Raw genomic sequence first — 14666 nt, forward strand, 5'->3', positions numbered from 1 at the left:
TGAGTCAGTGAATCAGTGAGTGACAAAATTCAAAATTTTAACAAGTTGTCATTCTTAAACTACTGGTTCAAATTGACTGAAATTTTAAATATACCGTGTTTATACAATGACTGATTAGTTGCTGAAAATCCAGGCTTCTTGTGTTATCCACAACGAAATTATAGGGGTGTCAAAAATAGCTCGAATTGCTTCGAGAAAAGGATGTTACGGCCGTGCCGCTTTTTTTTTGCTCGACTTGCGGGGGCACTTCCGTGCCCCCAGATAGATATTCTTGTTGATCCTGCTCGTTGAAAAATTGTTTAAAAAGACTGTTTTATTTTAAGGTATTATTATAAGGTTGTATGTATACACTATACAGGGTTATAGAGGTATATGATCAGTAACCGACTCTCAAGACTTATCTACAGAAGAGGAGTCAGCCGGGTCCTGACTGAGCGAGCAGCCTCGCGAGGCAATATCTAGGTCTCTTTTCTTTCAGACCGAAATGAGCGGGACCGAAATATTGCCCCGCGAGGCGGCTCGCTCAGTCGGGACCCGGCTATCGTTATTGCGGGAGTTGTCTTATTGTTAAAAAAAGACAATTTTAAAACACTACTTCATATAAGTGCTTTAGTAGAAAAACTGTTTATTTAATTAGTTAGTATAGATTATTTTATATTTGAAATTGCCATTTGTGATAATATTCCGAGACTGATAGAATAACTCGAGGGGCTCGTGGCTAAGTAACAACAATGGGTGATCATATTATACGTATCGAGCTCCTCCGTGTTTCGGAAGGCACGTTATGTGGGTCCCGGCTGTCATTTCGAAGATCTTTGACAGTTGTTAACAGTAGTCAGAAGCTTGAAAGTCTGACAACCAGTCTTACCGAGGCGTATCGTGTTATAACACAGGTAACTGTGTTGTAGAGGTCAGATAGACAGTCGCTACATGTAAAATACTGGTATTCAGCTGCATCCGGTGAGACTGGAAGCCATGTACGTCAGGCTGGCCCGGCCCCTTGGAATTTAATAATGAGATTGTTATCAATCCAATGTACCCGGGTATACTAATATATGTAACACCTTCATTTTCAATGTAACTCTTTTTAAAAGAAATTACGTGCACTTTTTAGTGGCCGGGCCAGCCTGACGTTTTCAGCCCGGCCACCTTGTTTCCCACTAATCTACAAAAAATGCTGGCAATATTGTGCTACAGATGAAATGTACCCTATAATTTATGCATATGTAACACAAAATCGAATCCTAAAATGCAATAGCATACGAAATATTAGCGGTTGCAGGTGGCCGGGCTGAAATTATTTCGTTAATATAAAACAGTAAAACTGCAACACCTACCAAAAACTAATACCAGTACATAATGAGATATAGAGATATAGAATACATGTAACGCTTTCATTTTAAATTATAATACATATTTAGAAAGAATAATCACTTGAAATTATATTTCAGCCCGGCCACCTAAAAGCGGTAATATTCCCTAAAATCTTATGCCAATTTGTACAGTAAAACCTGATACAGCTATGAAATGAAAGTTACATTCGTTTCGTTTTAGTCGTATACCTTTAAGCCTTCTGTTTGACTAGATTATCAAAATCCTATCCAAAACCAAATGTCCTGAAATTAGTTAATAAATGATAGTCACTCTTCGGCAAGTTTCTCAGATTTTGATAATCTAGTCAAACAGAAGGCTTAAAGGTATACGACTAAAACGAAACGAATGTAACTTTCATTTCATAGCTGTATCAGGTTTTACTGTACAAATTGGCATAAGATTTTAGGGAATATTACCGCTTTTAGGTGGCCGGGCTGAAATATAATTTCAAGTGATTATTCTTTCTAAATATGTATTATAATTTAAAATGAAAGCGTTACATGTATTCTATATCTCTATATCTCATTATGTACTGGTATTAGTTTTTGGTAGGTGTTGCAGTTTTACTGTTTTATATTAACGAAATAATTTCAGCCCGGCCACCTGCAACCGCTAATATTTCGTATGCTATTGCATTTTAGGATTCGATTTTGTGTTACATATGCATAAATTATAGGGTACAGTTCATCTGTAGCACAATATTGCCAGCATTTTTTGTAGATTAGTGGGAAACAAGGTGGCCGGGCTGAAAACGTCAGGCTGGCCCGGCCACTAAAAAGTGCACGTAATTTCTTTTAAAAAGAGTTACATTGAAAATGAAGGTGTTACATATATTAGTATACCCGGGTACATTGGATTGATAACAATCTCATTATTAAATTCCAAGGGGCCGGGCCAGCCTGACGTACATTGGAAGCCGACTCCAACGTAGTTGGAAGAAAGGCTAGACTGACTGACTGATAGTTCTTACGAAGATAAGATTTTTGTTAAGGTTGAGTATATTTTGTTCCGAATTTATAACCTGGTAAAGCTTTATGCAAAGATCACTAATTTCTTAATTTGTATACTAAAGAAACGAGTTAATTATGTACAGAAACTTGTTTTAATCTTAGATCGTTAGCTATGTAAATACAAGATCGATCATTTATTATTTGATTTTTTAATTATGTTCCTATAAATAAACGTTATAAATATTGTTATTTAAATAGTATTTATTTCCTTCCTTTTACATGCAATATAGATACAACTACTTTTTAGATCCTATAATCTATTTCAATTGTGCATGCCAGAGCTCTCTAAGTCTGACTCAAGGTATAATTTCAGCGGTCGTTAGAGTGCAGGGGTTCCCAAACTTTTTCCTAGTCCGGGACCACTTTTGTATTATTCTTGCTAGCAGGGACCACTATGTAAGAATATCAAAAATAAAGTGTAGTAATCATCCCGAAAATTTAAAATTATTCTCGGACTATATTATGACTCCGGCGGACCACTGGTTGGAGACCACAAAGTCTAGTGTGGCAGCACATATCTCGGGCTCTTCTCACACAGCACGGGGAAGGTGTGAGATCGTCTTGCCAGGTTGAGAGACTCTGTGGCGCAGCGCAGGTACGCGTGCCGGTACTCCGCGTCCGCCGGCTTGCGGCCCGACAGCCACACGTTGAATAATTGCTCCACTGGCTCTCCTGTTGTAAAAAATATTGATATTTAACAGAAGACTACGGTGCGAGTTCATGTGGCAAGTGGCGCCCTAGGCTGACTTCGAGGACCGTCAACGCACTGGACGTATTCTGAAAACTAGGTCTTAAAGTTTCCCTCGAAAGTCTTTTTATTTTTGACGCTTTGCCTTTCTTTGCTTTGTTAGTAAATAAGTCTAGTTAGCGCAATGTTGGTACAAACCTTTAAAATTGATTGACGTCTAACTATAGTTAAATTTGTTGATACCTATTAGCAACAAAAACAGAATGTCTGATGAATCCACTTCGTCTTCAATGGCTTAGACCACGCGGCGCTACGGTTGTCGGCGAGGTGATCGCTTAAACCACTGCGTTAGACGACTCACCATCAATGCTCTTCCAATGGCCCTGCCCGTCCACATCCCTCAACCCCACATAGAAGATAGCGTCAGCGCTGGTGAGGCGGCACACGGCGCGCTGCTCCTCCGCGTGGTTGACGACGGTCACGTAGGCGCCCTCCAGCTCGCACGTCATGGTCGCCTCGTCGTAGTTGATCGCCTCCTCGTGATGCTTGTAGCAGTTGGTCGTGGCGTTTAGGAGAGTGTACCCTGGTATACATATACTAATTTTGTAACTAGTTTTCGTGACGTCACCACTTTGATGGGTGGGAGGGTATCAAAGTATTGTTCCACGGAAATGTATGTCTTTGAATGAAAATCTGATCAGCGCCTCTAGCGGGGAACTTGATAACTATTTTTTTAATACCTACATTCTAAATGTCAAAATCTCTGTAGAAAATCGAGCTAGTGTTCTTACCAAGTCAATGTTTATGATTCTGTTCAGGTATAACTGTAAAAGCGTAACGGACTGAAAAACTTTCACGTTTATAATATTAGTATTGATGCGAAAGAGACTCCTGGGAACAAGTACCTACTAATTATTTATTTATGTAATTTGTCATGTCACGCAGATCAATGACCCGTATTATACACGCGCCATGAGGCCTAATTATTATATTCTTACGCTATTTTCATCAGGTTTTCTAAACGACCTTCAATAACTTATAAATAACTTGTTATTGGACTTAATTATAGTTTTACAAAGAAGATTAATGTATTTACTTAATAATAAAGTCTCAGTCATGTTACATAGGTATTTCCCTAAAAACCATAGTTTGTTGAACAGGTAAGTATATGGTCTGCCTCTTGGGCGAATACTTAAGCACCACTTAAGATTCAGTTTCGTTTGGTTATTTGGCTAGTGGTACAACGGAAATGTGAATTACTGCCATCCAGAGGTCTCGAGTTTGGATCCCAGGTCGGGCCGAAAAGTCTTTTCTGAGTTTTCTGTTAGAAAAATCATAGAAATTGTTGGGAGTTAGGAAGTTGAGGTCGTAGACCTCCGTGCCTCGGAGAGCAGGTTATGTCGCCGGTCCTGGTTAGCTCGCTACCGTGGCCAAATTTACATACTTGCATACATACATAGATATATAATGTCACGCTTTTTCCCGTAGGGGTAGGCAGAGACCAAAGTCATTTGGTACGATCCATCAAACTTCTTTTGCCTCATTCACGAGGTTACGAATATGGGCCATATTTTTAGATTATTATTTACCTGTATCACACTCCGGTACAGCGCGTGGTTCATGCTTTCTAAAACAGATATATGGCAGGCGGGAGACGCACGACACCGCGCTCACGTCGCCCTGTGCGTTGATGACGAGGCACTGGAGAGCGCGCACCTCGCCAGATACTGACACATTCACTCCGATAGACACTAGCTCGGATAGAGGCACTCCTGAAACATATTATACTAGCTGACCCGCGCAAATTCGCTTGCGTCACATAAGAGAGAATGGGTCAACATTTTCCCCGTTTTTGTAACATTTTTTACTGCTGCTCTGCTCCTTTTGGTCGTAGCGTGATGATATATAGCCTATGTCCTTTTCGGGTATCAAAGTATCTCCATACCAAATTTCATGCAAATTGGTTCTGTAGTTTAGGCGGGATTGAATAGCAGACAGACAGAGTTACTTTCGCATTTATAATATTAGTATGGATGTTATGACCAAAGTGTGTTTGGTAGTGTTGGTAGGTAGCAGCTACATACATCATCAATGATTTATACTTACTAAGCATTAATATTGTTAAAACCATTTGGCGGCGATTAAAAAGAGTGGCCAGGAGTTTGTTGGCAGCTCTTCTCATTAGCCCTACCTTCCGAACTGGCGGTAAATTCACTCTCTGTATCATTGACTAAACTTGACCTAAATAAATGAATGATTTTGATATAGGAATGAAAAACATCAAATAAAACAAAAAATCTGTAATCGATTTAAAGCTCTTTTTCAAAAGGGCTATCCAAGTCTTAGATATTAGTCTGAGGTACGACGCATTTTCGCGTTGCGATTCAATTACGAACCACAATAGACTTGTAGGGAAGACTAAACTCGGTGAGCCTTTGATATTTATTGCCCTTTGATTTGGCTAGCTGATTTTCATAAGTTTTAGAAAGATGGTTCGCGGGTCCAAAGACAGTTAATAAACAGAAAAAAAATATAAAATTGCAGTAACTATGATGTAATCGGGTTGTAGTCTATAAAAACCTATGATCTAGTTATCTACTTATTAATTTAACTGAGTGTGAAACTCTACGTACCTTCTTCGGACTCGAAGCGTGGAGGGTTCCCCTTGGCGATGGTTCCAATGTAGAAGGAGGAAGAACGTTTCTGTGATGATATGATGCTCTTTATCTCTTTCAATAGGTCAGCGGTGATCGGAGACGCTACCACTGAACCTAGAAATCAGAATAACCATTTATTTACTAAAGAAAAAATAACTAAATTAACTTTTTTCTGTCACACCGGACTATGAGAGTGAAGGAATAGTGAGTACCTGTGTATTGTCCACTTGAACAGTACAAACAAAGTTAAATAAATAAATAAAATAAATATTATTGGACAACTCACACACGGTCATTTGATTCCAAACTAAGCAAAGCATAGTTATATATACTTCTAAATACATACTTATTATTACTTATACTTATAGATAAATTAACATCCAGGCTCAGAACAAATACTCGTGCTCATCACACAAAGATTTGTCCCGGGTGGGATTCGAACCCACCACACGCGACGCTACGGCTATTGCGGCGAGGTGACCGCTTAAACCACTGCGCCAAACGTGCAGTTTTGCACAGTTGATCGGTTTCAATGGTCGCCTAAGCCCAGCTTAGTTAATAGTTACTGCAAGATTAGTGTTTTTGAGAAATTAACCTCCCAACTGTTTTGTCAAGGATCATGACGAATTTGGGTATTAAAAAAAATAAGTTGGTACCTATACCTATGCGGTAAACTGAAGACATTTTACATTTTTATTTTAGGTAAAGACTAGCGGACCCGATAGACGTTGTCCTGTCTACACGTCTTTAATTTGAAAATTTTAAACTTTTTTTAATAATCTCAACCATTCTTAGATCTCCTTGAACACACACAAAAATTTTCATCGAAATCGGTCCAGTCGTTTAAGAGAAGTTCAGTGACATACACACTTACAGAAGAATTATATAAGTATGTATGTATATAAAGATGTTGAATGTTACCTCTCGCGTGGCATCGATGTGAAGCTTCTCTGTAAGTGACTGCCGCTTTGAACGGCCCGATCCAACCCTCGAGCTGATCACGATACTCAAACTTGCCGTACGTCACATCTAATAAATAATAAATAAATAAATATTTAAATAAATATTTTTGGACAACTCACACACGGTCATCTGATTCCAAACTAAGCAGAGCTTGTACTATGTTAACCAGACAACTGATAAACATACTTATATACTTCTAAATACATACTTATATAGATAAATTAACAACCAGGCTGAGAACAAATCCTCGTGCTCATCACACAAATATTGGTCCCGGGTGGGATTCGAACCCACCACACGCGGCGTTACGGTTATTGCGGCGAGGTGGCCACTTAAACCACGGCGCCAAACGTGCAGTTACGAATATAGTTATAAGCATTAACAAATAGCCCCATTTTTGTAGCGCAGTCTAGTAAAAAATACTTTTATTGAAGAGCTCTATTGTGTGTCTATATATTTATAGTAAATCTGAATGAAAATAAATACATAATATCTCTAACTTTAAATTTTAATTAAATTCTTATACATTGAAATTAAACGTAGTCAATGAAAATCGGCTTACCTCATTAATTATTTACGATATTCAAAACACGTTGTTTAATCTGTGAAATCTTGCATGATATTTAATTAACGTACAAATTTGAGGGTTTTAAAATTCAAAAATTCAAATCATTTATTGCTTACTAAGTTATATATACAAAAGGATCTTATATTAGGGTCGTGACAAACTTAGTAACCTTTTTCAGACATTGCAATTTTTACAAGGTAGGGTAAGGTGAGTTATTAAAATTTTATCATTATGTCTAGATTCTAGCTTCTATATAATTTATATTGCTTAAAAATTGGCCATAGTTAAACGGAAAGGATCCAACCCACACTATTAAAACACTCCTTGAAGTTAAAATTTTAATATCACGAAAACAATCCAAGTAAAATTCAAACCCGCCATGAAGTTATAGACCTGAGTTAGTCCCCAAAGTTAAAGTGGAGAATCAATGACGGAATACGATCTGAATTTTAAAGTTAAATATCTCGAAACTACGTCTGTGTGGGTTGGATCGTTTCCGTTTAACTATGGACAATTATAAATGCAATTTTCATATTTTTTTGTAATAATAACATACCTATAACATCAAATTATTTAAACAAATAAAAGCTAATTGTTTGACACTTACCAGCAAGAACAAGTAAGACGACGGCAAACACGAATTTTAACATAATGTCAAAGTGTTTCTAACACGAACGATTAATTATTAATGAAACTCTAAGCTAATTCCGCTTTATATACCAGTAAATAAGTAGATAAAGACCCCGCCTGAGACCACAAGCGATAACTACACGAGCTTTTTAACCAACTTCTAAAACGGAGGAGGTTGTTGATTTGGTCATTTAAAAAAAAATGCGTTATAATTAATTTTATGACGAAAACTGTAGAGAGTGAAATTAGAGATTTCTTTAATCTTAAGCAATGAAAGTTCGGACTTATATAAAAAGAGATTGCACAAATCGTTCGAATTTGGGCGCTCAATTATAGGTTTTAAGTAACATCTGCCTTTGCGCTGTACAATATGAGAAGTGAAAATATCTATGTCGTATAGAATTCGAACCAACTCCTGACGACAATGATAGAGGCGCGACGTTCACCTCAACCACTGAGCATATTTATGCATGTTTAATTCTCATATACTGTAAAATTATGTGTAGCTTTTTAAACCCAACAGGCCATTACTCTCTCACTTTTGGGCAAGAGTCTCCTCTCGAATTTAATTGAAAGGCCTTGAGTTCAATGCTATTTGATGCATATTGTACACGTGCGAAAAATATTCCATTCCCGTATCAGAATGGTCTGAACAAAAACAAATATGATTAGAACAAATTAATAGGCGTGTGTAAATGATATTATAACATGAAATACTTCCTGTTGACGGCCTTGCAGGTTCGTAGCGATTACTTATCGATTTCTCGAAAGCTATAGTTACTACAGGTGTTATTTATTTATTTATTAAGGACAACTTACAAAACATACACTAGTAAAAAGTTTACAAACATGTTTCATAATATTAGCTTAGAGCTGTTTTACTTAAAAGTTGCCACGGCATGCATTGGGACAATTTTAATCAACGAAGTATTTATATTATACAAAAACTTAAAAAATAAAGAAAAAATACATAATATCTAAATTAAACTAAACATTAAACTTCACATTAAACTATTTAAATAAATTATATTTAAACTAAAAAAAAAGCTGTAATATGGTATTAAAAATTCAATTTTAATGTTCTCCATTTCGAGAAATAATCTAGATAATTAAGGTGGATTTTTCAATAATTTGCGATTGTTGATTTGCTTACTCAAGATATACATTTCTTCAACCCGCATTTAGAAAGCTGTGTAGGCCTAGGGTAGAATATCAAATTCAAAATCAAATCATTTATTCATATAGGTCAAATGCTGACACTTATGATAGTCAATGATACAGAGAGTGAATTTACCGCCAGTTCGGAAGGTAGGGCCAATGAGAAGAGCTGCCAACAAACTCCTGGCCACTCTTTTTATTCTAAGAAGAATCCGACACTCAGAAGCAAGACTGTATTAGGAAAAGTAGTTAAATATAACAACCTCTTCGTGCAAAAGTTGTGTGTGAAAAAAAATTATGTCAAATATTTGAAGCGTCTACCTTGTTGCCTTTTTTAATATTGAGCAAAAAGACGAAAAGTTTGTAGGGGTTTTTTTTTTTAATTTTTAAAATATTTTTTTATTTGGGCACTGCCGTGTCCCCAGATTCAGTTCAAAATACTTTTGCATTAATCAGTACTAATAAAGAGCTTTGTAATAAAACAACAAAAATGGGATAAAAGGTCTTTATTTATTAAAATAAACAAATTAAATACATTAATTAGATATGTTATACTTGTGAGATACAAATTAATATATTTATTTAAAACAATTTTAATAATGATTTAATCACTTCAAGTTTAACCAATTTTTATTTTTATTAATTTAATTGTCAAATTTGTTCAAGCCGCCAGAAAGGCCTTTGACATGGCTTAACGACTGTTGTCTTATAGACAACAATCTAAACGAAACGTGCTTTTCGAAGCACGGAGACGTTTTTTTAAATTCGAATATTCGGTCACCCATCTATGGAATGACCTTGAAAAGTGTTGCTTAACCCACCGATCGATTACCGACCGGTGAGCGCAACTGGCTACAAGCGCCTTTTATAAAAACTTTATAATAAACGTTCCTTACATACATAGAGACTGAAAAAACTGACTTTGTTTTGCATAGATCTTACAACTTTTTATATTGAAGAACAGAGATTAAATTTGTCTTTTTAACTGGCTTTCAGCTTCAGTTGTTTCATACATTTGCCGTCCATTCAATTAGTAGATAGTTTATCTACTTAAATATAAAACTGTGAAACAGTAGCACGATTCTCCACAATCGGTACTTTTGAGTATCGAGAACTTGACATTTAAAATGTACTGCTGTAGTTTTTACGATGACCGCTAGAGGCGCTGAACCGACTGTCATGCAACATTTTTCGATAGATAGCCGGTTGTCGGTACTCGATAGTGGTAGAGAATCGCGACTGGCTGTTACATTATTACGAGTTATAGACATTATTACTTGCTCAAACTGTGAAGGAAAACATTGTGACGAAACCTTGCATGCCTAAAGTTTAATACATTTCTAGAGGGCGTGCAAAGTTCGCGAACCGCACTTTAACAGCGTGGTGGACGTAAGGCCTAACTCCTCCCGTAGAAAGAGACTCTTGCCCAGCAGTGGGACAGTAAAAGCTCAGCGTGGTGGACTCAAGGCCTAACCCTTCCCTCATTGAGGAGACCTAGCAGTGTAATGGCTTAAAAATAAACATTAATTAGGTTTATTTTTTAAGCTCGTCGCTAGCTGTGTCGGTGGAGCGGTCATGTTTGTCCACTCTTTTGTGCGAAGCTCCCGTCGCAAAGATGCGTGTGGCCGCTCGTCCCGGTGTGTGCGGATGTAGTTGGCCAGTGTACTGCGTTTCTGTAAATACAAAGATAAATAATTAATTATTTTATTTTCTCTCACACATTGTCATCAAAGTACTAAAATCGACTAGGATACTAAGAAAAGCGACGGCTGGATTTGAAATGTTTTGTCAAAATTTTACGGTTCATGAGATACGGTCTCATAGTCAGACAGTGAAGTCATAGTAATAAGGTATGGAATCCTAAAAACAATCCAATTTATTGTAAGTTAGATTCACAAAGAAAAGGTTCTGTACCATGTATAAAAAACGTTAAAAATATCGTCTGCTGTATGAGACTTACTGAAATTAGAACTAGGGTAATTGGCTTGCGTCGTTAAAAATAAGGTCTACCCCCCCCCCCTCTCTCTCTCTCTCACATATATACACACACACACACACACACTCTCATATACATATGAGTAAAGAGACTAAAGTAATACTCACCGCGATTGCTTTACTGCAGTCAGAACAAATCTTGTCTCTCGGCTTCGAGACGCCTTCGTGCTTTTCCAGTATGTGACACTTAAGACGATCACGCGCTGCGAGGCTCTGCAACAATAATTACACTTTGTAACAATTACAATAATTAACTGTAATGTTAAGTGTCAACAGGGTCCTGTAGCGTGATTCTGTACAATCGGTATTGTCGAGTACCGAAAGTTTGACATTTAGAATGTACTGCCAAAATAATTCCTACGATGCCCGTCAAAGATTTTCATACAAAATTTCTCGATGACAAGCCGGTTGTCGGTAGTCGACAATAGTAGAGAATCGAGCGACTGTACCGCGATTTTCTATCGTTGGCATCGTTTTGAATTGCAACACACATATTTGGTTCAGTATAAATCAGCCTAGCTGGGCAGCAAAACCGGACAGGGACCTTGCTTGTTTAATTAGACTATTTGTGTTTAGGAGCGGACCCCAATGCGACGTATTTTTAACCCTTGACGCAAAAAGAGGGGTGTTATAAGTTAGACGTGTCTGTCTCTGTGTGTGTGTCTGTCTGTCTGTCTGTGGCATCATAACTCCTGAGCGGATGCAGCGATTTCAATTTAGTTTTTGAAAGTGGGAAGATTAGCCGAATGTCTGCAAATATACTCGGATGGGGTCTCAAATAGCTTCGTATGATGAGAAAGTGGGTTTTAATAAGTACTTACTTTGTCATGTTTTTCTTTCACAGGCCTCTGATATTTTCCTTCATCGTAATATCCCTTAATGCATGTATCAGATTTATATCTCGAAGCCTCTCTATCCGTTTCTCTGTTCTTCAACATTTCTTGTTTAGTCAGTTTTAATACTCCAAATTTTTCTTTGTCTTTGGCGACTCTATTCGTTTTCTTGTTTGTGCTAAGGTTTGCTAAAACATCTTCTTGTTTTGTTTCTTTGGAATAAATATTGTTCAAAATTTTTGGCAAATGTTTTTTTGGTACATTGGGGCAAACGTTGGCCTCCGGAGAAGTGTTGTCTAGATTAGTTTCTCTTTTTATTAGAACAAAATCAACAGTAATGTTGGACAAACGTTTGACAGTCTTTGATCCAACATTAAGACCAATAATTTTGTTGCCAGTTTTTTCAATATCATATACTTCTTTAATTCCAGTCTTGCCTCTATGCATATCCTTGACATTATCTATTTTTTTTTCTTTATCAAAAGTTTCAATTTCATTATTATATTTTGTAAATGAAATCATACGTAGTTTTACTAGTAAGAGATAATTTTGAAAAATACTTTTTGGTTAAAAATCAAAGAGGTATAAATAATTATAACTTGTGTAGAAAATAAAATGTAATTGCTGTTTTAATCCAGCCACCAGCCAACTTGTTCGTGAGCGATCATTAATTTCTGAGATATCAACACTTGGGTCTTGAAAATCTCAATCTTTTTAAACAAAGCTTGGCATTCGAAACAAATCATGATCACCTTCAGTACGCCCTGAAAAGAAACAACCATTATTATTTTTAATCATATAAGTATTCAAAACACTTAATTTCATACAGTATAAATTACATTACGTCTCAAAACTACTTGATGACAATGGTTGTGGGTCCCTGAACTAAGTTAACCTGTATCAGGCGGGAAGGACTTATTATATCTATCTATCTATTGTATGGTTAGTGGTCAACCTACAACCTAGTGTCAAAGTTGTTCAAGCCCGAAGGCCTTTGACGTGGCTTAACGACTGTTATCTTAGTAGACAATAACCGGGACCGACTTTTTACGTGCCCTCCGAAGCACGGAGACGCTCAGTTCAAATTCCACTATGCGGTCACCCATCTATAGAATGACCGCGCCAAAGGTTGCTTAACCCACGGATAGTTTACCGACCGGTGAGCACAAAAGAAAAATCATTCCACACTTATTTTCATAGCTTTTTTTTGTATTATTGGAGTTTTCTGACATTATTTACTAAGGTATTTTGAATACAACTCCTGCATTAAGAATTGTTCTTGCAAACTTCTTACAAACAACAGATACAAAGTAGAACTAGATCCGAAATAACAATTTGTGAATTGAACATATAATTGGTCCGTGTGGGAATCGAACTCAAAACTGTAAGACCGATCCAATGATAGCAGCGTGGCGCGATGCAATGGTAGTGGAAAGACATACAGTTAAATTGAGAACCTTATCCTATTTTGAAGTCGGTTAAAAAAAATCTTTATAAAAGTGTCACAACGCATATAAGAGAGCTTTATTCAGCTAAGATAAAACTTTAATGGAGCGACAAAAAAAAATGGTATGTGCGCCTTTTTTGCAGAATCCGACAATATACATAACTCAATTTGAACAAAAATGTTATATGCGTCCTTTCAACTGTCGGGGCAGTATGGAGCTTACTTAGCATTCTAAGAATAAAGACGAATCCGTCTTTAATTCGGAACTCAACTCCAAATGTAGGCGAAAATACAGCTTGGCTAAAGTGGGATTGAGGCGGACATGTTTACCGAATGCACTCGGATGCGCTAACATCGCCACGAAATGGCGGCCACAAGATGGCCGGCGACGGAAGGCCCAAACTGAGATGACGTGATGACTGGCACGAGTTTCTAAATGAATAAGTAACAATCTACCGAGGGGACCAAAAATAGGCCTTTTCACAAAAACCGGCTGAATATTAATTAAATACGTTTATTTCAATTTCTATAGACTTTTGATAAAACGATATTATATAGGAGATCCCTTTGTAAGAAAAGGGATTAAATTACTCGTATTAAAAGACTCCGCACTTCCACATAACATAAAAAGCAATAGAAATGAAAACATTTCGACAAATAAAAATGAAAATTCACACGCTAAAAGAAATCACCACAAAACTAGTTTCCATCAAACTACAACTTACTTTATCAAACCATTGGAAGTAGACTGATTCTTTGGTGATATTACTCAATGGTGTCAACTCGCGATCTGCGCTCGAACACACAAAGCACAAATTAGACATTGTTATCAAAACACTGTATTTTATGGCTTGTGTTCAAATCGATACTGAGTCACAGCGGCGCTGGGGCGGCGGCGGCCGACCTACGACTTTTTTCAGAGGTCCTCGCAATGTAAGCTTTGCGCAATCGCGAACTTCGAGAATGTTGCCATTGTGAAATTATTGTGAAGTGTGGTAGAAAAGTGAGGTAGCATTGGGAGAAAACTGTTTTGATGTGATTTAGTTTTTATGATTAAGGTATTTGCGGTTTTAGGATTTTGTTTTATCACAAAATTTAGGGGTAGATGGACCGTATACTTGCGTATTTTATAAATGTGCGGTCACAGTAGTGTATACGATCGCAGCGTAAAGATCTCTGATTACAAGCTCAGGAATGGATCAAAAATAAAATTCTGGAGTTATTATTTTAGGAGTGAATTTCCCGGAGGAAGGGAGTTAATAACTACCTACTAGTTATGTACAATATATAATAGGAAACGTGAATTAACGCGTATTATTCCCGTATCCTATTGTATATTAAAC

General features: G+C 37.0%; 2 protein-coding genes across 2 annotated transcripts; both read right to left on the reverse strand.

Moving 5' to 3' along the window:
- Positions 1 to 2883: 2883 nt before the first annotated feature.
- On the reverse strand, positions 2884 to 7935 carry LOC142985376 (uncharacterized). Its single transcript, XM_076133503.1, has 6 exons — positions 7868 to 7935; positions 6651 to 6758; positions 5706 to 5843; positions 4662 to 4844; positions 3434 to 3655; positions 2884 to 3056 (listed from the first exon to the last, which is right to left on the reverse strand). Exons 1-6 carry the CDS (start codon positions 7908 to 7910, stop codon positions 2884 to 2886), a joined length of 867 nt encoding a protein of 288 aa, XP_075989618.1. The 5' UTR covers positions 7911 to 7935.
- Positions 7936 to 9539: 1604 nt separating this feature from the next.
- Positions 9540 to 14247, reverse strand: LOC142985624 (uncharacterized). The gene is made up of 4 exons (XM_076133908.1): positions 14049 to 14247; positions 11865 to 12640; positions 11152 to 11256; positions 9540 to 10721 (listed from the first exon to the last, which is right to left on the reverse strand). Exons 2-4 carry the CDS (start codon positions 12396 to 12398, stop codon positions 10572 to 10574), a joined length of 789 nt encoding a protein of 262 aa, XP_075990023.1. The 5' UTR covers positions 12399 to 12640; positions 14049 to 14247; the 3' UTR covers positions 9540 to 10571.
- Positions 14248 to 14666: the final 419 nt, after the last annotated feature.

The sequence above is a fragment of the Anticarsia gemmatalis genome, chromosome 30, assembly GCF_050436995.1.
Source record: "Anticarsia gemmatalis isolate Benzon Research Colony breed Stoneville strain chromosome 30, ilAntGemm2 primary, whole genome shotgun sequence".
Taxonomy (NCBI): domain Eukaryota; kingdom Metazoa; phylum Arthropoda; class Insecta; order Lepidoptera; family Erebidae; genus Anticarsia; species Anticarsia gemmatalis.